Consider the following 26,468-nt stretch of genomic DNA (forward strand, 5'->3'; position numbering starts at 1 on the left):
ACTGGTCATGTTTCAAGTGCTTGTGGTCACAGTGGCCAGTGGTTCCCACCACGGACAGCACTGCCGTGTTGTTGGATGGAGTTTTGTCCTTTGCCTCTTTAGTCCTCCATCCCTCTGTCTTTGGATAAACTGGGTTCTCCTGCCTCTCCTTCTGTTCCATGCTGTACCCCCCCCCAAGCTGTAACCCATGCTTTCTCCCAAGCACCCTAAGAGCCACCTTCACTAGTGTCTTCCTAGCCACCCCTGATGACTTACACCCTTGCAGTCTGGACCCCTCTACCTAATCTCTCTCTGAGGTCACCTGCGGGACCCCTGACCACCTTGGACTCCTCCTTACCTCTTCAGCCTCTCCCGCAGCACCTGACTGTGAGGTCTCCAGTTCTTGCCTGAAGTTCTCCCTTCCATTTCGCTTTTATGATGCTGTCTTACTCATTCTGCCCACCCTGAAACCATTCCCTCCATGTCTTTCCCTGCATGGATTAAGAACCAAAGCCCCTTCCCTTCCTCCTGGAGACTCACCCCTCTGAGATGCTTCCTTGGGACATCCTGAACACTGCTCCCCTTTCCCTTCACAGGGCCCCTTGCCCCCATCAGGCTCTGGTCCTTCTCATCTGTGCCATTCGCCCAGCTCTCTGGCCACTTTTCTTCTAGCATCTTCCTCTTTGCCACCTCCTTGCCAGCCATGAAATTAATATTCCCAAAATGCAGCCCTGATCACATTTTCCTACTGAAATTAGGGGAGCATTAGAAGTTGTAATAACGGGGGAATAGACTTACGTTATAACGTTAGGTGAAAAAAGCAGGATATTATGAACAAACAGTAAGATCTCAGCTTCAAGAAAACAAAAAACTGTGAGTAGATTAAAAAAGAAAGGGGAATGAACTGGTTAACACCGGTTGTGTTGGGCAGTAAATTGAAATTTTCTTTAATGAATGTGCATATTAGAAACTGAAAATTATACATATTGAGTTTTGGAAATGCAGGCACCAAAGAGTTCTACTGCTTCCTGCATCATGAGTCACCTCCTTACCCGGACATGGATATCCTTTGTGATATAGCCCTGAACCCCACCACCTCTCTGGCCACTTCCCCTTACTTGTTCTGTTCCAACCAACATTGACTTCCTGGGGTTCCCCAGGTAACCTTGCACCCACTGAAGTCCCTCCACCCTTAAATCATGTGGTTTCTGGATGCCTGGATCTTGCCCACACTGTGAGTTCCATCTCTATAACCTTCTCCATAAAGCCTTCCTGGTTCCCACTGTCTCGAATGACTTTTTTTTTTTTTAAGATTTTATTTACTTATTTGAGAGCGAAAGATAACGAGGAAGAGCACAAGCAGTAGGGGAAGCAGAGGGAGAGGGAGAAGCAGGCTCCCTGCTGAGCAGAGAACCTGATGCGGGACTTGATCCCAGGACCCTGGGATCACGACCTGAGCCGAAGGCAGATGCTTGAGGACTGAACCACCCAGGTGTCCCTCCAATGGCTTCTTTTTCTGATTTGAATCTCTTTCCCCATTTGGCTTTTTTGGCCTGGTTTTGCAGGCATTTGGATTCTCATCTTATCTCCTCGATTAGTTGAGAAGTTTCTGCAGCCTGCCCTGCTCACAGCAAAAGCATGTATTTTTTCCTTTTTAATAGCAATTTATCATTTTTGTCTTTTAAGAGTAATTCTTATAATAGAAAAGTTGGAAAGTGTTCAGTAGCCTAAAGAAAGAGGTCTGAAAAAGTACTTAGATCCTGCTGCCACCTAGAGACATGCTACCACTGTTGACACACACATTTTTAGATTGGGATCATGTGGAATATGCAATTCTGCTTTCTCTTTCTCTCCCACTTGACATTGGATTTTGAAAATTTCCCCATGATGTTTAATGTTCTTCAAATAAAACATTGTAGAGGCCTTGACATGTTTCAGGGTACTGAACCATTGCCATTTTCCTAACTCTTCTCCAGTGCAACATTTCTGTTCCTCGTGTTAAATTTTCTAATTTTTTTTTTTTTTGCATAGTGGGTTTTTTTTTTTTGTTTTTTTTTTGACAGATCACGAGTAGGCAGAGAGGCAGGCAGAGAGAGAGAGAGGAGGAGGCAGGCTCCCTGCTGAGCAGAGAGCCCGATGCGGGACTCGATCCCAGGACCCTGAGATCATGACCTGAGCCGAAGGCAGAGGCTTTAACCACTGAGCCACCCAGGCGCCCCTAAATTTTCTAATTTAAAATTGCATTTAAAGCCCTGTCCGGCCAGTGAGTTTCTGCATAGGAGAGATTCCGGGGAGGGGACGGACTTGTGGGTCAAAGACTGTAAACATGTTATTTTTTCACTGAGGTGCAGTTGACACAGAATGTTACATTAGTTTCAGGTATACAACGAGTGACTGGACAGCTCTGTACCTTGCTGTGCTCAGCGCAAGTGTAGCTCCTTCTGTCACCATGTTATTATAATACTGTTGACTGTACTGCTCATGCTGTACCCGTCATCCCTGTCACTTATTCATTCCATAACTGGAAGCCCATACCTCCAACTCCCCTGTGCCCATTTTGCCCGTCCCTCCTCACTCCCCACTTCTGGCAGTCTTCAGTTTGTTCTCCATGTTTATGGGTCTGTTTCTGCTTAGCTTGTTTATGTGTTCATTTGGTTTTTAGGTCCTGCATCTAAGTGAAATCGTATGGTGTTTGTCTTTCTCTGACTTCTTTCACTTAGCATCACACACGCCAGACCCATACAAGCTATTGCGAATGGCAAGGTTTCATTCTTTTTCTGGCTGAATAATATTCCATCATGCATGTATGCCACATCTTCTTTATCCATTCCTCTGCCAGTGGACACTTGGACTGCTTCCATATCTGGGCTTTTGTGAATAATGCTATAATAAACATGCGGGCACGTATGTCTTTTCAAAATAGTGTTTTCGTTTTCTTCAGGTAAATGCTCAGAAGTGCAATTACTGGATCATACAACATTTCTATTTTTAATTTTTCGAGGAACCTCCATACTGTTTTCTGTCGTGGATGCAGCAATTTACATTCCCACTGACAAGGCGTGAAGGGAGAGTATGAACATTTTTAAGGCTCTTCGTCCATACTCCCAAATTGGTTTCCAGAAGGGTGGTACCTATTCTCATCCCCACTGATGGACGGAAGGTGTCTGTTCTGTTGCATTCTTGCTGCTAATATTCTCACCATGAAAAAAAGTGTTGCTAGTTTAATAGGCAAATACTGTTTTCATTTGTATTTCCTGGTTTGCTAGTGAGGTTTCACCTTTTTTTCATGTCATGTATTTGTCAGTCATTCGGAGTTTCTTCTTTGAATAGCTTGCTCATCTACGTTACTGATTATTCTGTTCTACTTATTTCTTGTTAATTTAGAAAACACTTCATTTTAAGACTGTTGTCTCTGCTGCCGTATTTTTTGCAAACTGAGTGTGTAGGAAACTAACTTGGAGTTGAAGTTTGCAAAGCCTGTAGCATGCGTGTCCTCTCAGCTCCTCTGTGCGCGTGCCTAGCTCTGTCACGAGACTTGCAGTCCTGGGGGACAGGGGCCAGGTGGCCAGGGCTGAGCTTTCCCAGACCCCCAGTACAGTGCTCTGTCCTGGGCTGTTCAGTCAGTGTTTGCTGAGTGCGGTAAGAGGATATCCTCCTCAAGTGAGGACTGTTCTGTGAAAGCTGTCATTTCTCTTTTGAATGAGTCTTTAAGGTCTGCGGTCTTCCTAGGGATACGTAACCAAAGATGACAAATATAAAGTGTACAGTAGGACTATCTGTCTCTAAAAGCACAGTTGTTTGAGTTACAGAACAAACCATCTCACTTATTATTGTCACTATTTGCTTTAAAATTTAAGGAAATCCGGGGTGCCTGGGTGGCTCAGTGGGTTAAAGCCTCTGCCTTTGGCTCAGGTCATGATCCTAGGATCCTGGGATGGAGCCCCACATCAGGCTCCCTGCTCAGCAGGGAGCCTGCTTCCTCCTCTTTCAATGCGCCTGCCTCTTTGCCTACTTGTGATCTCTCTCTATCAAATAAATAAATAAAATCTTTAAAAAAATAAATAAAATTTAAGCAGATCCAAACCACAATGAGATATACGGCCTTGCTCCCACTAGGATGGCTGTAATAAAAAAGATGCACAGAAACAGGAGTTGGGAGGATGTGAGGAACCGGAACCCCCATATACTTCTGGTTGGAGGAGAAAATGGCGCGGCCACTATGGAAAACAGTCAGGCGGTTCCTCAAAATGTTTCGTGTAGATTTACCACGTGACCCGGCTTCTTAGTCCATTCAGGCTGCCGTAACAAAATACCATAAGCTGAGGGGCATGGACAACAGACGTTTGTTTCTCACAGTTCTGGATGCTGGCAAGTCCAAAGGTCAAGGCACCAACAGATTCTGTGTCTGCTGAGAACCCATTGCCTGGTTCATAGATGGGTATCTTCTCACTGTGTCCTCATGGGGTAGAAGGGGCATTAGAGGGAGCTCTCAAGATCTCTCTCTCTCTCTCTCTTTTTAGGATTTTATTTATTTATTAGAGCATGAACGGTGGAAGGGACAGAGGGAGAAGCAGACTCCCCGCTGAGCAGGGGGCTCCATGTGGGGCCCCAACCCAGGACCCCGAGATCACAACCCGAGCCGAAGGCAGACACTTAACTGACTGAGCCACCCACACGTCCTGAGATCTCTTTTATAAGTGCATGAATCCCATTCACTAATCTCACCCTCATGACCTAATCAGCTCCCCAAAGCCCCACCTCCTAATGCCATCTCACTGGAGGTGAGGATTTTAACATACTAATTTGGGGGTGAGGAGACACAAACAGTCCAGAACATCTAACAATTCCACTCCTGTGTGTATATACCCAAGAGAATGGAAAACATACGTCTGTGCCAGAGCTCGCCCATGACTGTTCATAGCAACACGACCCACATGTTGGCTAAAGAAATAAAATGTGGTATATCCATTCTATGGAATGTCCTTTGGCCATAAAAGAATGTAGAACTGATACATGCCCCAACAGAGAGGGATCTTGAAAGTATTATGCTAAGTGAAAGTTGGGCAAGAAGGCTCCCTATTATATGCTGCGGTTTCCAAGAAGTGTCTAGCATAGGCAAATTCATCAAGACAGAGAGTAAATTAAGGGCTGGTGGGTGCTGGGGGTCAGGGTGCAGATGGGAGATAAGCAATGATGAATGGATGTGGGATTTCTTTTGGGGATGTTGAAATGCTCTGGAATTAGGTCATGGGGAAGGTGGCACAATCTTGAGAGGACATCAAAAACTACTGAATTATGTACTTTAAGAGGGTGAATTGTATGGCACAGAAATTATAGGTCAATGCAAAGGTAATTAAGGGAAGCTGTACTACAGAAAGCGTTGGCCTCCCTGAGGTATGGGGTGGGCCTTTCTCTCCCACAGTGGCCGTTCCTTGGAGAGAGCAAGTCTCGGAGGCCGTGGCCGGGAGCAGGTCTCTAATCAGCAGCATTTTATGTGACCAGGATCTATGAGGAAGGCCTGGGGCACCTAGGGCGAGAGTGGAAGAAAGTCGAGTGTTTCTTTATTAAATAGAATAAAGCAAAAGTAGGCCTAAATTAGGTTGGGATAAATAACGGCTTAGCCCTGTAGAGTAGGATGAGCTCTGCACTTGGAATGAGAATTTGTGATTTAGGTCTGCTGCCTCTATGCTGTGTAGCCGCAGACAGCGCTCCTGCCTCGAGCCTTGGCAACCTCATTAGTGAAAGGGGTGATACCACCCAGCTTGCTTATCTCGGAAGGATGAGATAAGGAGGTGGTGAATTGGTGCGTGTGAAAACTGTTTTAAAGCTGTAATTGATGCACCCAATTGTTCCTAGATTCTTGTCTTTCATCCATTTTAGTCTACTTGGTCTTTCCTAGAAATGTACTAAGCAGATGCTAATTATTGATTGGTGACTATGTCATGCCCTGCATATAGTAACAGCAAAATCATATTAAATAAACATTATCCTTTTGGATATTTTCCAGAGACAATGGGTAGCCCATATGGTTGGGGTAGGAGATGAGAAGGGGAATGTGGCCTGTAATGAGGCTTGTAGAAACTGAGGCTTTTTCTTCCTGGTGATAAGGAGTCATGGCAGGCTTTGGAGCAGGAGCCATCATGATGTGATATGGGGATCTCTGACACAGAGCCTTTCAGAGCTGGAGAGATGGACAAGCCCTGACCGACTAGATCCTCACTGGAATGGAGAATAGGGGGTGCCTCCTGGGCAGGACCCCGTGGGAATGAAGACAGCAGAGAGCCTGGTCTTGTCTCCCCAGAGCCACTGAGATAAACCAACTATCTCCACGAAAGGGGATCTCATCATGAAAACCCCCGAGCAGAGATAATGTGGCCTTGATCACCAAAAAAGCATACAGCCATCTTTATTCTTTGTAAGGGACACATTTTTAAGAGGCGTCACTATGATTTTTTAAAAAGTTAAAAATATGGAAGATTTTTAAATAGCCATTTAACACCTCATTGAGCACGGTGCAGTATACAAGGAAGCGAGCTGATGTGACTTCCTAGAGTATATAATTTAAGATTATCTTTCCTTGATTTATTGTATTTTGTATCATAATAGGATTCCACTGAGGTCCCTCGAGCTTCCCACCGCCAACATGCAGAACAAATGAAATCTGGGGCAGGCGGAAGAAACTCCTGTCAGGCTTGTCAGCTCCTTTTATTGGGGACTCATTTGGTTGCCAGCTTTGTGTGTTTGCAAATAGAAAAAGGACTGGAACAGGAGGGGCTGTGCCTGTCTTTAGGGCTTGGGTCCCAGGAGAGGACTTTTCTTCTCTTCCTAATACCAGAGCGCTGGGGAGCTGGTCCTCAGCCCGCAGGAGCCCAGAGGTGGTCTAGAACCTTGTGGCCAGATGGGTGGATTTGGAAAATCAGATCTCAGCTTTGGCGTGCTCTTAATTGAGGGGGTGTCAGACTTTGATATGAAGATAGAGCACTGTGGTCTGTTTGTGAAAGGTCTGTAGAGGGTGGAGGAGGATCTGGAAGAAGTTGGGTGGAGTGGGAGCTGGGTCATCCCCAGGGTCCTAGGGCTGCCCTGCCTAGGGGGAGAGGGTTGCCAGAGTTGGGGGAGGGCAGGTTTGAAAAGGCTCCCTCCTAGAAACGCCAGGTAAAATATGGTTGCCCAGTTAAATTTCAGTTTCAGATAACAACAAGTAATTTTTTAATGTATGTATGTTCCAAATATCACGTGGGACATACTTATACTAAAAAATATTTGCTATTTACCTGAAATTCACATGTAACTGAACATCTCGTCCCCCCACCCACATCACCAAATCTGGTTCCCTGGGGTATTCTGATTCCTTATCTCTGCCACCATTGCCACCATCAGAGACACCCTATGGATCGCCGTGCAGGAGGCAAGCCAATGTGTCCAGGACAGAAACCATGCCAGAGAGTGAATTGCGAGAGGGTCTTCTGCAGCTCATTTCCTTCTGTTCCAAACCTATTCGTTCCTCATCCCCCTTTGCCTTCCACCTTTCCCAGAAGTGACAAGTAGCAAGCCCTGGGAGCGGGAGGTCAGAGAGCCAGTGACATTTGCAGTGCACAAGGCTAGCTGCTGGGATCCCTTTGAGCCTCCACAAGGAGGCGCTGTGCACACCGGGCGCTGTGGCTTCCCCCTGGGCCAAGTCAAAACTGCAGCTGGCAGGCAGCGAGAGATGGGGTTTCCTAAAGTGCTGGGATTTTAGAACTGTCACCACCACTGCCACCACCAGAGTGGTAAATATTCATAGGCATCTCTCCTGGGTTTCCTGGAGCAGAGACGAGAATTCCAAACATTCCCCTCTAGCAGGGGGGAGGGGGGTGTCTCTCCCGGTGTGGTCCTGAGACCACCTGCCTGGCTCATTTTAAAGCAGATGCTGAGGCGAATCCCAGGGCTGAGGTTTGCTATACTGTTAGGTCTCCTCATTACTCTGCCCGGTGTAGGTGTATGTGTACACACGTATGCACACACAGACACGCACGCCTGTGCACATGTTCTGTGTGGTTAGATGTGTCCCTTGAGGTCAATGCGAGGAAAACTAGCAAACCCTTAATTAGGCCTTGTTGCCCTGCTGTTGTGAATGATACCTGTTTTTATTTACTAATTAGGTTTTTTATATACGGACCAGGTTTATACTTTCACTGAGTCTGCACGGGGCTCAATAATTGAAAATTGTTTTTATTTATTATTATTTTTATTTATTTTTAATGATTTTATTTATTTATTTGAGAATGAGAGAGAGAGAGAGAGAGCATGAGAGGGGGAAGGTCCGAGGGAGAAGCAGACTGCCTGCTGAGCAGGGAGCCCCTTGCAGACTTGATTGTGGGACTCGATACTGGGACTCCAGGATCATGACCTGAGCCAAAGGCAGTTGCTTAACCAAATGAGCCACCCAGGTGCCCTGAAAATTGTTTTTAGTGGAGATCATAGCCAGTCAGCATTTGGACCCTTGTGCTCAAGGTGTGAGATCATTTTTAAGCTACAAACTCCTTTCTAGAAGAAGGCTTTAAACAGAATTCCACCTGATTTTACTGATGCGTCCTCTCCATTCATCACATTAGTGTCCGCATAGGAGTCTTACCATCTATGAGAACCGGGGCACAGATTTCTGTTTTTTGGTGAGTGGTGTGTGTGTGTGGGGGGGGGTAACAAACATATTCGTCACTTACTTGTTTAGTTGCGAGTGAAATTTGCTGAAGCCACCCTTCCCAATGAGCTGGCCCGAGACCCCTGTCTCACGACCCACACCCTGCACCTCTCACCCTGTTTTGTTTAGTCAATGACACAGGGGTTCTGGGAGACACACTAAGCTCAGCAAAGCCATTTGGACCCCTATTGGGTTACGGGGCATCGTTTTACCTGGATTTGCACCATCTGTTGCTATCAGCCTTCTGCCTGCTGTAGGAGTCTGATTACAGCAGGAGAGGCCTGGAGGATTAGGACCGAGAGGCTCCAGCGGCCAGTTGATAATTACCTTGGGGGTCATGTCCCGAAATAGACTCTGACCCCTCTTTCTGACCTCAGAGAGAGGAAAGGCTGCTCTTTTTCGGTCTGGCCGGCGTTCACATTCTTTCTTTCAGTCCTCCTACATCTTTCTCCCATTCTTTTTTTTAAAGTCTCATCTACAAGCGGTAGAATTCACCCTTTCTGGCATACAGTTCTGTGGGTTGATGGAGGCAAACAGATGTATAACCACGACCACAGTGAAGTTGGGGAATGGGTCTGCCACCCAGAAAGATTTCATTATGCTGCCCCTTGCAGCCAGCCTGTCCCTCCAGCCTCTGGCAACCCCCGGTCTGTTTGTGGTGCCTACAGTTTTGCCTTTTCCAGAATGCCATGTAAATGCAATCGTGTGGACTTTCAAGGGTGGTTTCTTTCACTCGTCCTCATGTATTTGGACTTGTCCATGCTGTTGTGTGTTATCCCTAGGTCGCTCCATTTTATAGATCAGTCCTACTCCGTAAACATTCCTGCACAGAGTTTAGAGCGAACACAGCTTTTCATTTGAGCAAATACCTGGGAGTGAGGTGGCCAGTCATATGGCAAGTATGTGTTTAGCTTGAGGAGAAGTTGCCAAACTGTCTTCTTAGGTGGCTGGGCCATTCTTCATCTCTCATAGCAAGGTGTGAGGGTTCCAGTTGGTCTACCTTCCTACCAGTCCCTGTGTTGGTCGTTCTTTTTTCTTTTCGTCATTTTATTTTAGGGGTCCTAACAGTGTTGAGTAGTACTTTATTGTTTTTAAAAATTTGCATTTCCCTGGGGTGCCTGGGTGGCTCAGTGGGTTAAGCCTCTGCTTTTGGCTCGGGTCATGATCCAGGGTCCTGGGATCGAGTCCCGCATCGGGCTCTCTGCTCGGCCGGGAGCCTGCTTCCTCCTCTCTCTCTCTCTCTCTGTCTATTTGTGATCTCTCTGTGTCAAATAAATAAATAAAATCTTTTTAAAAAATTTGCATTTCCCTAATGGCTAATGATTTTGAGCATCTTTCTATGGGTTTATTTGTCATGTTTACATCTTTGATGAATTATCTATTCAGATCTTTTACTCTTTTATTTTTTAAAAAAGATTTTATTTTTTCATTTGAGAGGGAGAGAGAGAGCAAAAGCAGGGGAGAAGCAGAGGCAGGGGGAGAGGGAAAAGCAGGCTCCCCGCTGAGCGGGGAGCCTGACATGGGGCTCAATTCCAGGACCCTGGAGGTTGTGACCTGAGCTGAAGGCAGATGCTTAACCATGTGAGCCACCCAGGCACTCCTCTTTTGCTCTTTTAAAAAGTGGGTTGTTTTCTATTGTTGGCTTTTGAGAGTTCTTTATGAATTCTAGGCACAAGTCTTTTTATCAGGTATGTGATTTATGAATAATTTTCTCCCATTCTGTGGCTTGTCTTTTCATTATTTTAACAGTGTCTTTGGAAGACAAATGTTCTTATTTTTGATGATGTCTTATTTATCAGTTTATCATTTCTTTTCTGGGTCATGATTTTGCTGTTGTATATGAGAAGTCTCTGCCTAAACCAAAGTCCCATGTTTTCCTGAAACATACAGTGAAATCTTAACAGTGTCAGGTTTTGCATTTGGGTGTATGAACCATTTTGAGTAAATTTTATGTCTTTTATGAGGTTTGAGTTAGTTATATGCATAACCAATTTTTCTATCACCATTTGTTGAAAAGATTGTCCTTTTTTAAGTTGCCTTTATTTGCAAAAAAATAAAAGTATAATCTATGATTTGCAGGTATTTTCTCCCATTCAGTAGGTTGTCTTTTTACTTTCTTGGTGACTTTTAAAGAGCAAAAGTTTTTAATTTTGGTGAAGTGTAATTTGTCTTTTTTTTTTTTTTTTGGTCATTTGTGCTTTTGGCATTATAGCTAAGAAATCATTGCCTAATTACAGATCGTGAAGATTTACTTTTTGTTTTCTTCTGAGTTTTATACCTATAGCTCTTATATTGAGGTCTCTGATCCACTTTCGGTTAATTTTATATATGGTGTGAGGTAAGGGACCCAACTTCATTATTTTACATGGAGAGATCAAGTTATCCTAGCATCACTTGCTGAAAATATTCTTTCCTCATTCAATTGTCTTGGTACACTTGGCAAATTATCAACTAACCATAAGTAGAAGGGTTTATTTCTGGACTCTCAACTTTATTCTGTTGATCTGTAGTTCTATCTTTATGCCAGTACTTCATTACCATAGCTTTATAGTAAGTCTTGAAATTGAGTAGGAGTCTTCCAATTGGTTCATCTTTTTCAAAATCATTCTGGCTATTCTAGTTGTTTTGTTTTTCCATATAAATTATAGACTCAACTTGTTAATATCTTTTAAAATATCCTGCTTAGGTTTTGATTATGATTGTGTTACATCTATACAAATGTTTGGGGAGAATTAACATTTGAACAATATTGAGTTATCCAAATATGTGAATATGGTATACCCATTTGTTCAGGTCTTTTTTTTTTTCCTCCTTACATCAGTGTTTTATAGTTTTCAGTGACCAGGTTTGCATGTTTTTGTTAGTTTATACACAAATATTTTATAGTTTTTGTAATAATTTAAATGGCACTTTAAAAGATTTCATGTCACATTATTTATTGCTTACATATAGAAATATAGTTGCTTTTTATATTTTGAACTAGTATCCTGTGATCTTACATTGTTATATTTTTTAAACTTGCTTATTAATTCTAGTAGCTGTTTTGTAGAATTTGAGGGGGATTTTCTGCATGTCATCTGCAAATATAGACAGTTTTATTTTTTTCTTTAAATCTGTATGCCTCTTATTTCTTTTTCTTGTCTTACTGCATAGTTGAGAACCCCCAGTACCATAATAATATGGTGAATAAGAGTGAGAAAGGGGTCGACCTTGCTTTCTTCCTGGTCTTAGCAGGAAACATTCAGTCTTTCACTATTAAGTACAGTGTTCACTGTAGGTTTCTGTATATGCCATTGATCAGATTGAAGCATGTCCCTTCCATTCCTAATCTGTTAAGTTTTTCTTTTTTATCTTGCCTTGATGTTGAATTTTTTCATACACTTTTCCAGTAACTATTGAAATAAACATATAGTTTTTCTATTCAGTCTGTTAATATGGTGAATTACCTTGATTTTTCAAAGTTGAACCAGCCTTCCATTCCTGGGATAAACCCCATTTGGCCATGTTGCATTATCATGATACATTATCCTATCTGAGGGTAGCTTCTCATCTTTTCCTTCCCAGTTTTTCCTGTTTTTAGTCATCTGGCACCTTCCTCTCCTTTCAAAAGATATCTCCTAACTAGAATGTTCTCCAGCATTCTCTGGAGATTGTTCCTTCAGCCTTCTCCTCCATTTCATTCTCTCTCCTTCCTTCTCTCTCAGTGGGCCCCAGTGGCTTCCTGGAAGCTTGTCTCATTGGTTACTTGTGTTGGTAACACTGTAAGCCACAGTCTGTTTCTTCCTGAACCTTATCCCCCTCATCCTCGGGGCTCTTCCTTCTGAGTCAGCTCTGCCTGTCCTGGCCCCCAGCCTCACATAGGTCTTTGGGCTTCTGTGGCAGCCTCCTGACCATTCTCCTACTCCCTACACTACTCTTGCCCCCGATGGGACTTCCTGAAGCTGTGTGCTCATCCTGCTATTCTTTCCTTCAATAGTCCTTCATTTCCTGTTGTATAAGGGCTGTGTCAGGCCTCCTCAGCCTGACATTCAGATGCCCCTTCAGTGTGGTCTGGTCTGCCTTTCCAGCTCTATCTTCTCTCTGTGGACTTCCCCTCAGGATCATAGAGCCCGAGTTATTTATTCAAGGACCCTGAGTACCTCACAAACTGAGCATCATGGATACTCTTTCCAGGGTATAACCTTTCCCATGCCAGACTTGCCAGCTATGCCCCCCACCCCAGGGCTAATGTGCCCTGGCCTGCCCAGGGGGTCTCCTCTTGCCTCCCCATGATCTTCTCCTTTCTTTCTTCCTTGGTGTGAAGCTGTTTCTGCTTCTTGTCGCCAGTTCTTTGTCAGTCTTGACCACTTATCTCTTCACCTGGATTGTAAGCTTCGTAGAGCACGGGTTTTCTTTCCTTGTGATGAGTAGGTTGTGTTTTTCTCTGCCGTGTTTTTACATGAAAGGGAGTTCTGAGGTGGGTGGGTCGGGGTGGAGTTTGGGGGAGTTATGAGTCATCATCAGGGTTGGTGGAGCTGGTAATCAGTTTGCCCCTTCCCCGAAGACACATCCAGGAAGCGTCTGGAGGTGCTCAAGGGGACCTTACAGTGTCCTTCAGCTAGGAAACCAGGATTTATTGTGCAACCAAGGAGAAAACAAGACTTCAGGATGGGAAAGACAAAGTCTCTTTCTTTCTTTCTTTCTTTCTTTCTTTCTTTTTTTAAGGATATTATTTATTTATTTGACAGACAGAGATCACAAGTAGGCAGAGAGGCAGGCAGAGAGAGAGGGGGAAGCAGGCTCCCTGCTGAGCAGAGAGCCCAATGCGGGGCTCCATCCCAGTACCCTGGGATCATGACCTGAGCTGAAGGCAGAGGCTTTAACCCACTGAACCACCCAGGTGCCCCCAAAGTCTCTTTCTATTGACGGATTGGGACAGTCACGGTATAGGATATTTCCAAGGAAACGAGCCACCACATCCAGCATGGGGCCCACATGGCCTCCAGGCCTAGGCTGGCCAAGGACCCTGGGCAGAGTCAGCATACATCAAAGCTGGGCTGGAGAAAACCTTCAGGTGAAACACAGACCTGAGTGCAGGACAGGACTTCTAGGTTCCAGAGACAAAGAGGCCCCTGGAAGAAGGGTGTGGGGAGGCTGTCTATCAGGTCACAGTCAGGTGCTGAACTCCAAGAAAGCTTCAGGAGCTATAGCAGAAGGTGCCAGGGGCCAATTGGGGTTCTCTTCTGTCATGGAGACTAAGAATTAAGTTTTGGGAGGGAGTGATGGGTCTGGGGAAGCCTGAACATCTTTGCGTGGCTTCTGTCCTGTGTGGCCTGAGTCAAGGGCAGGACCAGCGTAAGTTTACCCAGATACCCCAGGAGCTACACCTGCCAAGAAGAAGTTTGTCTCAACAGCACCTTTGCCAGGATCTGAAATGTGCTGTGTAAACTTGCTTTTGTGGGGTGTGTAGTGTTGTGTTCTGTTTTCCCTTAGCTTTTCAGTAAATACTTCTTTCCAAAGAATTCCAACCTTGTCTCTGCGACCTGAGGGGCAGTGGTATTTTTCCACACACACATCTCCGTCACCACAGAGAAGGGCATGAGTACGGAGCAGAGGGCGATGGTGGCTGCTCGCCAGCTGGTGCAGAGAAGCAATGGAAGCCCAGGAAGAGGAGAGGGGACCAACCGTTGACACTGACCCCTGCTGGCCAGGGACCCTCTCCTCTCAGTCCCCAGAGGAGTCAGTGCAGTGCTGGGTATCGCAAGGGTAGCCAGCACTTCTTACTTCTCTGCAGTTGATCCTGGGGAATAATACGCTAATATAAAAATAACCATCTCAGGGACGCCTGGGTGGCTCAGTAGGTTAAGCAGCTGCCTTCGGCTCAGGTCATGATCCCAGCGTCCTGGGATCGAGTCCCACATCAGGCTCCTTGCTCGTCAGGGAGCCTGCTTCTCCCTCTGCCTCTGCCTGCCATTCTGTCTGCCTGTGCTTGCTCTCTCTCCCTCTCTCTCTCTGACAAATAAATAAATAAAATCTTTAAAAAAAAAATAACCATCTCAGGCTTCTCTCCAAATGGGCAGCCCTTTGTCCTATGCTGGACTCTATCACACTTTCAAAACATGAAATCCTGTGACCCTTATGGAACCTTCTTTGCAATGCCCCTGCCAGCCCCAGTGTATACACAGCTCCCTCATAGCATTACCAATATGCTGAAATTTTCATCGCTGGGGCTATGGGTACTTACAGTATGATTATTCAGAGACTCAGTTCCTTAGGGCCACAGCCTGTCACCTGTCACAGGCCAGCCAAGCTTTGGGCTTAGGGGAAGTCAGAGAGCCTGACCTATGAGGCATGGCTACTCCCTGCAGCCAGCCGTGGCTGGGTGTCCTTGGCATTGGTTAACTCACAGGTAGGTAGATGTGTGTGTTTGTGCGTGTGCGCTAATGTGGAAGCTGGGAGCTCCATGCTTTGGGGCTGGAGGATTAGGGTTCGGGCTCCTGTGACTGGTGCCTGCTCTGGGCCTGAGCTCCATGTCTTCATCTCTCCCTCTGCAGCTTGTCTCCAATGTCCTCATTTTCTCCTGCACCAACATCGTGGGTGTCTGCACCCACTACCCGGCTGAGGTCTCCCAGAGACAGGCCTTCCAGGAGACCCGGGAGTGCATCCAGGCACGACTCCACTCACAACGGGAGAACCAGCAACAGGTGAGGCCCTCCTGTCCTTGCGTGGCTACAGGGAGCAGAGGCCCCAGACCTGCCTCAGCCCAGCTGCCTGTCTCCCCACCAACTGTGCTCCTTGGAGCTGCCCAGCCCCACCTCCCTGGGCAGGGACCCAGCCAGAAGGGAATGTTTTCCCTGGAGGGAGCCTAGCATTTCTGGCTCTGTGGGAATGCTTTATGGAGACTCTGGAGAAAACTCTACCTCTTAGTTTGCCTATTGCCTCCTCAGCGTCCACCTCTGGGCTGCAAACAAGCCAAATCATCCAGGCCCTGGGCACCAGAGTGGCTCTGTCCCCTCCCCAGTGCTGATGAGTGGGAGCGCTGAGAGCTTTAGTGTTCCCATCGGGGATTAAGGTGCTCCCTGAGAGAGAGGAAAGGAGGTGGATCAGTCAGCTCCTGGGACACCCTCACTAGGCACTTTCTCTGCACTGAGTTCTGGGGTTTAATTGGTTCAAAGAAAGGATGATGGACCTTGTCTCACCCTAAACCTCACTCTCAGAGAAAGTTTGGGCCAGGAAGGAAGCCATTCACACGGGTCACAGGCTCAGAGGGCTGGGGCTGAGGGAGCTGGCCCTGCGTGCTCTCTTGGGTGGGGGCCGGGCAAGGACTGAGGGTTGTGTCAGGGTGCCCCCCACAGCTGCCCAGCATCCTGTTTGGGGCTCAGGACCATTGTGCTCTCTCCTGCATGTGAACCACATGCGGTCTGGGGACTCTGGGACATGATGGAGCTGAAGAGCTCACAGGAGCCCCTGAGGTGGGGCTGTGTGACCCCAGGGAGAATATGGGCAGGTCAGCAGGGTGACGGGGTCCCGACTGGACTCGGACTAGGCATGGCTCTGAGAGATGAATTCTCCAAAGCAAGTTCTCCTCTCTCCATATGTTCATGTCTACCTAACGAATATGAGTGGAGTCCTGCTGCCTTTGAGCTTGGGGACAAGGGAGACAAAAGCCTAGACAGCAGTGGTCCCCTGCACCCTCCTCACTTGCCCAGAGGGCATGCTGGGGACACCCCAAGTGCACAACAGTCTGACCCCAGTGTGAGAGGGTCTCTGACTCTGTCTGGATGCCTCCCGAGGAGTTATGTGACACGGGCTGGCCAAGTCCGAATGGCTGAGCAAAGAAAGGCGTGAGGCTCTGCGGTGTCTCTCCAGCACTGCACCCCTCCCCCACCTTGCCCCAGCGGCCGCCTGGCCTGTCCCAGCTTCCTGTCCAGCCCTGCTGCTCTGGCCTTTGAGTCTTGCCAGTCCCCAGCTCATGCTGTCCAGTGGAGGCCTGCCTCGCCCCAGGCATTCTTTCAGCCCTCTCTGAACTCCTGGTCTGGCTCTTGAATGAACCCCATGCTTGGCGGTGTCCCTGTCTCTCTTTGACAAGTTTGTTGCCCTTCTGCCCCCTACCCTGAGCTCCTCCACGCCTCAAGAGCCACCTCTTGTCCCAGTTCAGGCCCTGGCATCGCTCATCTGAGATTGGGGTGTCTTTCTTCCCTTTTTTGTCAGGGAGTGTACCCTGTCATGTCCCCTGTCACTCCTAAGCCTTGTTCTTTCTCCAGTAAAATGCGTATTTTACAGCTCATCACAGCTGATTTGCACTGGCCCTGGCCAGGCTGGACATTCCAGCAAACCTACAGGGATTTGGGGGAGAAAATCCATTTGCTTTACCATGTTCTGAGCCAAGAGAGCAGGGAGGGGAGGAGTGCTTCCTGGGGACAGGCACTCCTCACCCAGCCAGAGCCCAGCAGCTCTGGGGCCTCCCCCACCCTCTGCAGAAGGTGCTGTTCTTTGGGTCCTTGGGGTGGCACTCCGAGGTGCCCCCTGATGGTGGGACTCCAAACTGTTGTCCAGCCATCTGCACCCATACCCCAACCCTCAGACCCAGAAGTGGTTAGAAATGTGGGAAGGTCTCTCCCACATATAACTATAGAGAGCACCCCTTCCCCCAGCTGCATTGTATTGCCACAGAATTGTCCTTTAGTTTGTGTGTCTGTCACCAGGAACTGCTTATTGAGAGTTCAGTAAATATCCATTGAAGGCCATGTCCACTGATGCTCAGGGAGACCGAGAGCATCAGTGAGCACCTTCAATGCATTACCAGTGTTTTCCAGGCCCAAGGCTGTCACTTGTGGAGCTGAGCACGACACAGCTCCGTCCTCGGGGCTGTCTCACTGCATGCACTGCAGGGAGACCCCATTAACAGACCATGACATACTGAATGATCAGGGACTTGGAAGGAAGACCCTGAGTGGTGGGGGATGCCTCTGCCAGAGCCGGGACCCTCCCCACGGGAAATGGAGCCAGGAAGGAGGGTCCCAGCATATGTGAGGATGGTGATTCTAGATGAGCTTGTGTGCAAAGGCAAGGAAACACTGCCAGGAGCTTGGGAAGCAGCTCGTGGTTCACTGTGTCTGGAACAGAGCTCTGTGTGCTGGGCCCAGGGAGGGGTAGAGGGGAGCCAGATCATGGAAAGCTTGAGGCCAGGCTGGGCTTATGGGCTAGTTCTGGAAGCCTTGGGAAGCACAGGAGGGTTTTACGCAGGGCAGTGATGGGGTCAGGTGTATGTTTTAGAAAGACCACTCACTGGCTTGCAGTGTGGATGGTGGATCAGAGGCAGCAAGCTGGGACGCAGAAGCCGTTGCAGGGACTGCCCTGGTCGCCTGGGAGGGACTTGAAGGTTGCCGAGACCTGCGAGAGCCAGGCTGGGATGGTAGAGGGGCTTCAAAGGATAAGAATGGCAGCCAGGCCTGGGTTGATGGGAGCAGGCCAGGCACGGGAAAGGGGGCAGGTAGAATGGGGTTGTAGTGGAAAATAAAGAGGTGTGGGTTCATTGGGTCCAGAAGAATGCACATTTGATGCAGCTGGTGGAACCCAGGGAAGCTTTGGAGGCTTTGAGCTGGGGAGTGGCATGACAAAGGCAGTGTGCTGGAGAGACTGGGGCCATACAGGGAGTGAGGAGGGCTACGGTGGGGCCGGGGCCATCTGTCTGGGATGGGGTGGCCAGAATCCCACAGTTGGGTGAGAGAACTACGTGTAGGCAGTGGAGGGGGCCGTGGAACTGGAAGGCCTAGAGCCCACACCCACAGGACTTGGTCAGAGCTGGACAGCACCTGGGGCCAAAGGGACAGGGATGAATCTCAGAGGGAAAGTTCTGAAGAGTAAAAGCAGTTACGTGGGCGGGGTATTGACCTTCTGACCAGGAGGATGGGGGCTGACACGGGCAAAGGCAAGAACTTGAAGAGCCACTGGGGAATAGAAACCTGGGAAGGGGAGGTGGTTTCGGGTGCGGCATCAAGGTTGCAGTAGCCAGTCATCGAGCAGGCAGCTGGAGACACGGAGCCTGGACAAGGTCTAGGGGGCAGGGGTGGTGGGAAAAGGAGCTGGTGGAAACCATGCTCAGAGGGGTGAGAGTGAGCAGAAAGAGGAGAGAGGCACGGATGTGCTGTGTGGGGGCAGGAAGAGGGAGAGAAACCAGAAAGATGCAGGAACAGGAGCAGAGTCTTAGGGCCACACAAGGCGGGGGGCCCAGCATCCAGGGGCGAGTGATGGGAGAATGAGGAGGCCTGGGCCAGCCAGGGTAAAGGGTCCCAGGTGGGAGAAGTCTGTGAGCTAGGCTAGCAGAGCGCCTGGCATGGGTAGTGGGCTGTCCGGGCGCAGGTCGAGGTCGCCCATTCCTGAGGCCACTGGACCTCTCGCAGCAGGCGGGACTGGGAGGAGAACGTGGAAGGGAGGCAAAGTTGGGACCCTCCCCTCCACAGCGTGCTCCTGGCCCCTCTCCCTGCTACTCTCCCTCCTCCTCTTTGACAGGTCTTAGCTTCTCTCAGGTTCTCAGAATCCGTGTGCTTTCCCCCTCTGCTGGTACTATCCCTGACGTGGAAATGGAGCACCCCAGCCTCATCCTTCTGGTCCCCATGAAGCCCTCTCTGGCCACCCCATTCCCCCCAGCCTGGGTCAGTTACCCCTGTGCAGTGTTCCATAGTACTGCGTAATCCCACAAGACTGGGAGCTTTGTGGAGGAGAAACCTTGCCCCTCCCACAGTCGTAACTCGGGGACACCAGCACGGTGCCCGGAACATGGTTGGAGCTCAGTATGTGTTTGATGACTAATTGAGTGATGTCATGCTCTCAGCAGCCCCCTCCCTATTTATAGATGGGAAAGCTGAGGCTCCAAGAGGTTCAGTCATTTGCCTGTGGTCACACATGGTCTCAGGTGACATCCAGGATTCCAGGGGGCTCAGTACTGGTTCACCAGGTGTGCTCTTCCCCAAGTACCTGCACAGAAAACCTGGGTGGTCTCCCAGGGAGAAGAGTCCAAGTAGCCCTGAGGCATCACACTGGCCTCACCCCCACATGAGTGTTCGCTCCTTGAATTTCAGGCCAACCTGAGGAGTTCTCCAGGGCCCTGTGGGTGGGGGGGCTCAGGCGCTGAGGAGTTGGCCTGGGGAGGGAAGGGGACTGCCAGGCAGGCGGAGGGAGCTGTGATGAAAGCATGTGCTTCCCTCCCCAGGAGCGGCTCCTGCTGTCTGTCCTGCCCCGTCATGTTGCCATGGAGATGAAAGCAGACATCAATGCCAAGCAGGAGGATATGATGTTCCATAAGATTTACATCCAGAAACATGACAACGTGAGGTAGGAATGAGGCTGGGGGGCGAGGGCAGTGTGGGAGGACTGATCCCCAGGGAGGCAACATCCCCACTTTCTGCCCTTCCAAGGGAGGTCTGTGGCTGATTTGACTGTGTGGTCTGTGGCTTTGGGGTGTATTGTCTGGGTTGCCCCAGCCACGTGGCACCCTCGAGGTTGGTGAAGTGAATTATTAAGGGGAGGCCCCAGGGAGAAGCTAGGGAAGGAAGGAGGAGAAAAGAGAAAGCAGTAGCATCAGCTGTCGGGGAAACTCCTAGCCTAACAAGGGCGACAGAAAGCCAACTTGGGACCTGCATGTTGCTATTATCATCTCCATTTTCATCATTATCTAGCAGCTTCCATTTCTTCTGAGCCCGTTTGTGACAGGCATTATGTACCTCATTGCCAGTCCTCCTGACCATGCTGCAAGGTGGGTTCCCTTATCAGCATCCCTCATTTAGAGATTGAGCTCAGAACAGCTAAGACCCTTGCCCAGGGTCACTCAGCCAGGAATGGTAAAGGGCGGTGCATTCTGGTCAGCCTGTCCCAGAGCCCATGCCCCTTTTACTGCACATTCGCCACTTCTCTAGAGGGAAGCTGCTGACGGCAGGCCCGTCCAAACAGATGTAGCCTAATAGAGTGTACAGCCTGCTTCAGAGCTCTGTGGGGATGGGGAGCGGCTCAGTGGCCTTCCTGCAGCATGGCTTCCTGGAGAGCCCAGGAATCATCCCACAGGCCCAGAAAAGGAGCTGCTGAAGCTGCCTTTAAGAGAATGACTCTCTCCCTGGGCAGGTTTTCCTTGGACCCACAAATATTCCAAGGCTGGTATAGAGGGAACCCTCTGGAGGCTTGGGCTGAATTTTCATAAAGGGATTAAATGGAATAAAATGAATAAGGGTGCACACACCTACACGCACACGCTGATAAATGTGCACTCAAGGCAAGGCTGATGGCTGCAGGGGTGGGGAGGACACCGTTTTCATGTAGAAATCATCAGAATTTCAGGCGCAATTGCCCAGTTGCCAAGCGTACCCGGGAATCCAAGACTGTTGGTTGCCCTTGTGTCCTGTATCCATCTTCCAAAAAAAATGCTAAGCCTTTGGGAGAAAGAGGTTACCTGAACAACACTTGTGTCCTCAGTTTTTGGGGTACCCTGATCCCCCTGAAGCCCACACATGTTCACTGTCAGGCAGGGAGAGCATCGCCAGTGGTGGGAAGAGGGCTGCTGCAGGCCGAGTCCCCATGCCTGCTCAGGAGGCATTCCGAGGGGCCGTGGGCTCCACTGAGCCGAGCTCAAGAGAGGAGAGTAGGGCCTGGGATTAGGCAGGTCATGCTGACATATTGGTTCCCCACTTCTTCTCACACCCCTCTCTGCCCCCACAAGGTAGAAAAATTGCTCACAACAACAGTCATATTCATCTAGTGCCTCTTTAACCCAAAACTCTTCTGAATACTTTCAAACATTTGCTGAGTCCACAACGTACATATAAGAAGTCGGTGCTACTATTATCTCTATTTTGCAGGAAACTGAGGCATAGAGATTAATTTGTCTAAGATCCTAGAGCTGGTTAAGTGGGACAGCTGCCCCCAGGAAACTTTTCGGTATCAGAATTCATAACTAGCCTTACTAGGTGTTTTTTGCATGCCCAGGAGAAAGGAGTGTGTATGAGGATTTGTGGGAAGGAATCTCGGGGAGTCCCCAGCCAAGGGGAGACTCTGGAGAGAGGTTTGGCTTCTAGAGAGAGAGAAAAAGAGAGAGAGAGAGACAGACACTATGGACCCACCAGGGGCCTTTCCTGTTTAGCAACCCCTGAAATCTGGGGGACTCTAGGACACTTAAAGAAATAGCCTTCCCTGTTAGAACACATCCTGGAGGCCCAAAGTTCAGGTGGGAGCTGACACACAGGAACCCCTGTGCTACCCGCTTCTGGGATACTCTCTCTCAGTCCCGTCTTCAAGGCCTCACGGGCCCTGGCATTGTTTCAAGCACAGCACAGACAAAAGGTGCTTTTCTTGATTGTTCACAGCTCGGCAGAGCATCTGGCTGACTCTGCTAAAGTATGATGTCGAACACGTAGGGAATGCAGAAAATTCCCAGCTCAGAAACAGTGTGGCAGGCAAGGCGTAGGTTCTCAGCCTGGCTGGGCTAGCACATCTGCCCACTTCTGCATCTCTGCCCCACACCTGGCCCTCTCACCCCTCCGTCTCCTGCCCCTCCGTTGCTTTGGACCCCCAGCTCTCCAGCAAGGTGGTTGGGGCAGAGGGGCTGACTCGGGCCTCTTCTGCCGCCATAAGGAGTCACCCGCTCCTGGGGAGACATCCCCTCATCTTTCCACTCCCAGGGAGGCTGTGACTTTGGGTAAAGAAAAGAATAATACCCGAATCACAGAGTGACCCGAGTGTCCATGTGGCAAGAACCAGACCCCTTCCACCAAGCCCCCAGGGGGGTATTTCTGTTTTTAGATGAGCTAAGGATCAATGCAGCTGTCAGATGAAAGGGGAGAAAAATCAAGACGCTACTCTTTTCATAGGGATGGACATAATTCTGACTCTGAAATTGCCAGGCTGGTTATGGTTGGTACACACCATAGCCCAGCCATGAGCAATCAGATGCAAATAGCCCATGGGGGCCCTTCCTGTTCTGTGAGCAGCTGTGGCCGCAGGTCTTGATGGAAACCCATTGCATGCTTAGTCTCTGACTTGGGTGCTGGGCTGAGTAGTGGGTGGAGGGGTGACATCAAGGTATAGAAAAGCACCCTGGGGCTGGGCTTGAGGTGCGGTGATTAGGTCTGGGGCCTGGGGTTAATCGGGCTCCGCTGTCCCCTGGCCTTGTGAGCAGGGCAAGTGGGGGGCCTTGATACTCTGACCTTCAGTCTCCTCCTCTTCTTGATGGGACGGGAAGGATACCAACTTAGCAGGGTTGTGGAGAGCGGATGAAAGGGTGTGAGGGAAGTGCTTAGCACCGTGTCTGGCCCTGGCCACGTGTTCAGTAATTGGGAGCAGTGATTATCGTCGTTACTGCCATTATTGTGATGATTATCACACTCCTATCAACAAAGCAAGGCCTGGGGATTCTCTAGCTGGAGCGTGGAAGGGTGATGAGTCACGTTTGTCAATTCTCTGCAGAGTTATAATATTTAGACAGGGTGATGACATGCTGCTCTCTAGTCCCTACCGAGAACAAGGCCACAAGAAAAATAAATCAGCCCTGCATTGTGACAGACTGGGCTTGGATCTGCGGAAGGGCAGGAGACTAATGGGTGGGGAGAGTCTGGCCTGGGCAGGGAGGGGTGACAGCAGACCCCCACTGCCCGCTATGGCCTTCCCCTTTCCTGATGCCCGATAGAAAACTGTCCCTGGGACCTGCCGGGAACCTGTCAGATGCTTTGGTGCTGAGCTGCCACTGGCAATGCACTGAGGTGGGCCAGGGGCCCAGGAACCTTTGGAGATACCCCCCGCCCCCGGAGTCCCCAGGCTCTCCTGTCTGACATGTAGCGACAGGTAGAGATGTTTTAACCCTTCTGGCTGGACAGGGCAGCTGGGACCAGGGCCTGTGGCTGGGGTGTCAGACCTGTGGCTTGAGGGCCCTCCTCCCAGTCCTCTCCCCGCAGACACCTGCCTCTCCTGCAGCCAGGGCAATGTGAAGATCAGAGGGAGGCTGCGCTGTCCTCCCCGCATTCCTGGGACAAAGGCCTCCAGCATGCCAGAGGCCTCTTCCTCTGTCTGGGAGGAGGGCACTGAGGTGGGAGGAAGGGGCTGGCCCTAGAAGTACATAGCACATTCCCGTGGGTCACAGTAAACTTACAGATGCTGCCAGAACCCAGCTGTCACCAGGGGACCCTTGCCAAAATGTCACTGTTGTGGAGCAAGATGAATGTCTGTGTGGAGCAGCCTGGGTCACACCCCTCTCTGCCACGTATTGGCTGTGGGAACTCAGGCAAGTCACCTAACCCGAGCCTCAGGTGCCTCATCTGTGACATGGAGATGGTGATGTCCCCTCACTCAACCATTCAGTGGCTACTTTCCTCTGCTTCCACTGGTGGGACACTTAGCTACAGAGGCAGGGATTGAAATAGGAATTAAGAGGGACACTGTCTTCGATGTTGGGAAGCTTGCTTTCTCTTGATGAAGACATACAATAAACAGCAGATCAATCAGTGAATTGGGAATGAATCACATAAGGAATGGGGGTAGCGCTTTGCATTCTTACAAGCATATATAGATGTTACAAAACTTACCACTCAATTTTTCTGTTAGGATAAAAGCCACAAAGGAACAGAGCCCCTAAGAGAGAGCCCCAGGACTCACTCCTCGTGGGGTGCTGGGAGGGGAGATGAGGTAGAGTATGGAAAGCCCCTGCCAGGCCCCTCACCTGGGAGGTAGCTGCAGATTGTCTGCTCTCTGGAGGCGGAGCAGGGTATGTGGTGAGAGTCAAGGTCAGGTGACCAATACCCCAAACGTTTCAGGGGGCAGGGAACGTTCAAGCCAGCCCTGAGAGGCTACTGAAGGATATGGTACTGCCCTATGGGTCCCAACCGAGAGAGACAGCTTGGCACCTGAATGACATGTCCTCACTCGGGAGCCCTGCGGTTTTAGAGGTTGTAGATGGTGGGGCGGGCTGGAGAGCCGGCTCCTCCAGGGGGCACTGGTCCTCACCTGGCTTCCTCCGTTTGGACCCCCAGAGGGGTTCTCGATGGAGAGCGGGTCTTGGCTCATTGGCTGGAATCACAGACTCATTCTCAGGCGGCCTGGCCGAAGAGCTGTGAACTCAGGGGGTGGAAATGAGGTAACAGCCAAATCCAAACTGGGGGGGGTATGTGTGGAGGGGGCTGGGGAGGGCTCCCTCTCCCCCCACCTCCCCCCTTCTTTCCTTCTCTCCCCAGCCTCTCCTGAACCTCCCCCTTTTAAGGTTATCATCTCCTCTCCCGTCTCCTTCAAGGACTTGGCTGTGTTCCCCAGGTCGTTCTGGAGTCTGGCTCAGCTGCGGCGCGGCTCTGAATTATAATGGCCTCACGACGGCGTCCTCCATGCTCAGATACCTGTGGGTGGATTGTGCACCCTGGGAGCAGAGAGGAAAAATATTTACCTCCAGTCATATTCCCGGGAACCGAGCACATAAGGGATGGTCCGTAAGCCTAGCATTCCTGTCTCCAACCTGATACTAAGAAAAGTATTCTGAGCTCTACGCTATACCAATTATAGACACAAGTGGCCTTTATATTATTATCTCATTCATCCCACATTTATTGTGCTGCCCTTCTTTGCCACGTGTGACTAAGAGTAGATAGAAAAGATAGAAAAGCCCCTCAGGGACTATCCAGCCCTCAGCAGTGAGGTCGGGCCATGCCCAGTGCAGTGGGAACAGCAGCCTCATAACCCATCCGGTCCCATTGGGGAAGCCCCTGGGGGCAGGGCTTTCCTCTTAAACAACCAGTTAATTCATTATCTTACTTGTGATTAAATAGATACGATATAAAACAGGCCATTTTGACCTTTCCCATCATTGTGGAACCACCATCACCATCTGTCTCCAGAACTTTTTTCACCTTGCAAAACCGAGACCCTGTCCCTGTGAAACAACTCCCCATCTCTCCCCTCTCACCCCCCCGGCACCTGGCAACCCCGTTCCACACTGTGCCTGTGACTTTGACTACTCCGGGTACCTCATGGCCTTGGAATCCCACAGTACATGTTCTTTTACGGCAGTCTTATTTCAGTCAGCATAACGTGGCCAAGGCTCGTCCATGTGGTAATGTGGGCCGGGATTTCCTTCCTTTTCCAGGTCGCCTAGTACTCCGTGGCGTGTGTACGCCGTAGCTTGTTTATCCATTCGTCTGCCAAACTGGGCTATTGCGAATGATTCTGCTGTGAACATGGGTGCCCAGGTCCCTCCTTGAGTCCCTCCTTTCAGTTCTTTTGGGTGTATACCTAGAAGCGAAATTGCTACATTCTAATTTTTTAAGGGAGTCCACAGTGTTTTCCATAGCAACTGGCCATTTCGCTTCTCCACCTTGCCTGAGGTGGTTTCTTCACTTCCTTGCATGGACGTGGGTCTTCACAAGAGACCCGAGTTTGTCCTTGGACACGGAATGGGGATCAGTGGGGAATGGAGCTGGCAGCCAGCTAGGACTTGTTATTTTAGCTCTTTGGATTCAAAATTGGGGGCCTTGGGGGTAGAGGGAAAGGCAGAGAAGTTAAGGTGAAAAGACACCGACCCTTGGAATGTGTCAGGCCAGGCCTTGGAAATTCTGATCCTAATAAGAATTCAGAATAAGAAGAATTATGTTGGGTTGGGTAGGTCAGAAAAGACATTATGAAGATAGAAGGGTTAGAATCAGATCTTAGAAGAACATAATTAGTTTTCAACCTTTCTTGTTCTACAAAGGATGTGTTCTTTTTTTGTAGAAAATTAGGAACTAACAATACAGAGAAGACAGTAGAAAACACCACGAGCTCATCACTGAGAGGTCACTGACTACTGCTCAGTCTTGGTGCAACCCTTTACCTT

At 49.3% G+C, this 26,468-nt stretch overlaps 1 protein-coding gene across 1 annotated transcript in view; it reads left to right on the forward strand.

The window, feature by feature from the left end:
- Positions 1–26,468, forward strand: part of ADCY5 (adenylate cyclase 5) — a 148,066-nt gene that overhangs the window by 71,395 nt on the left and 50,203 nt on the right. The window contains exons 2-3 of the mRNA XM_047735253.1: positions 15,190–15,339; positions 19,848–19,969. Of these exons, the coding sequence (XP_047591209.1) occupies positions 15,190–15,339; positions 19,848–19,969 (272 nt within the window). The remainder of the gene's footprint in view (positions 1–15,189; positions 15,340–19,847; positions 19,970–26,468) is intronic.

The sequence above is a fragment of the Lutra lutra genome, chromosome 1, assembly GCF_902655055.1.
Source record: "Lutra lutra chromosome 1, mLutLut1.2, whole genome shotgun sequence".
NCBI lineage: Eukaryota > Metazoa > Chordata > Mammalia > Carnivora > Mustelidae > Lutra > Lutra lutra.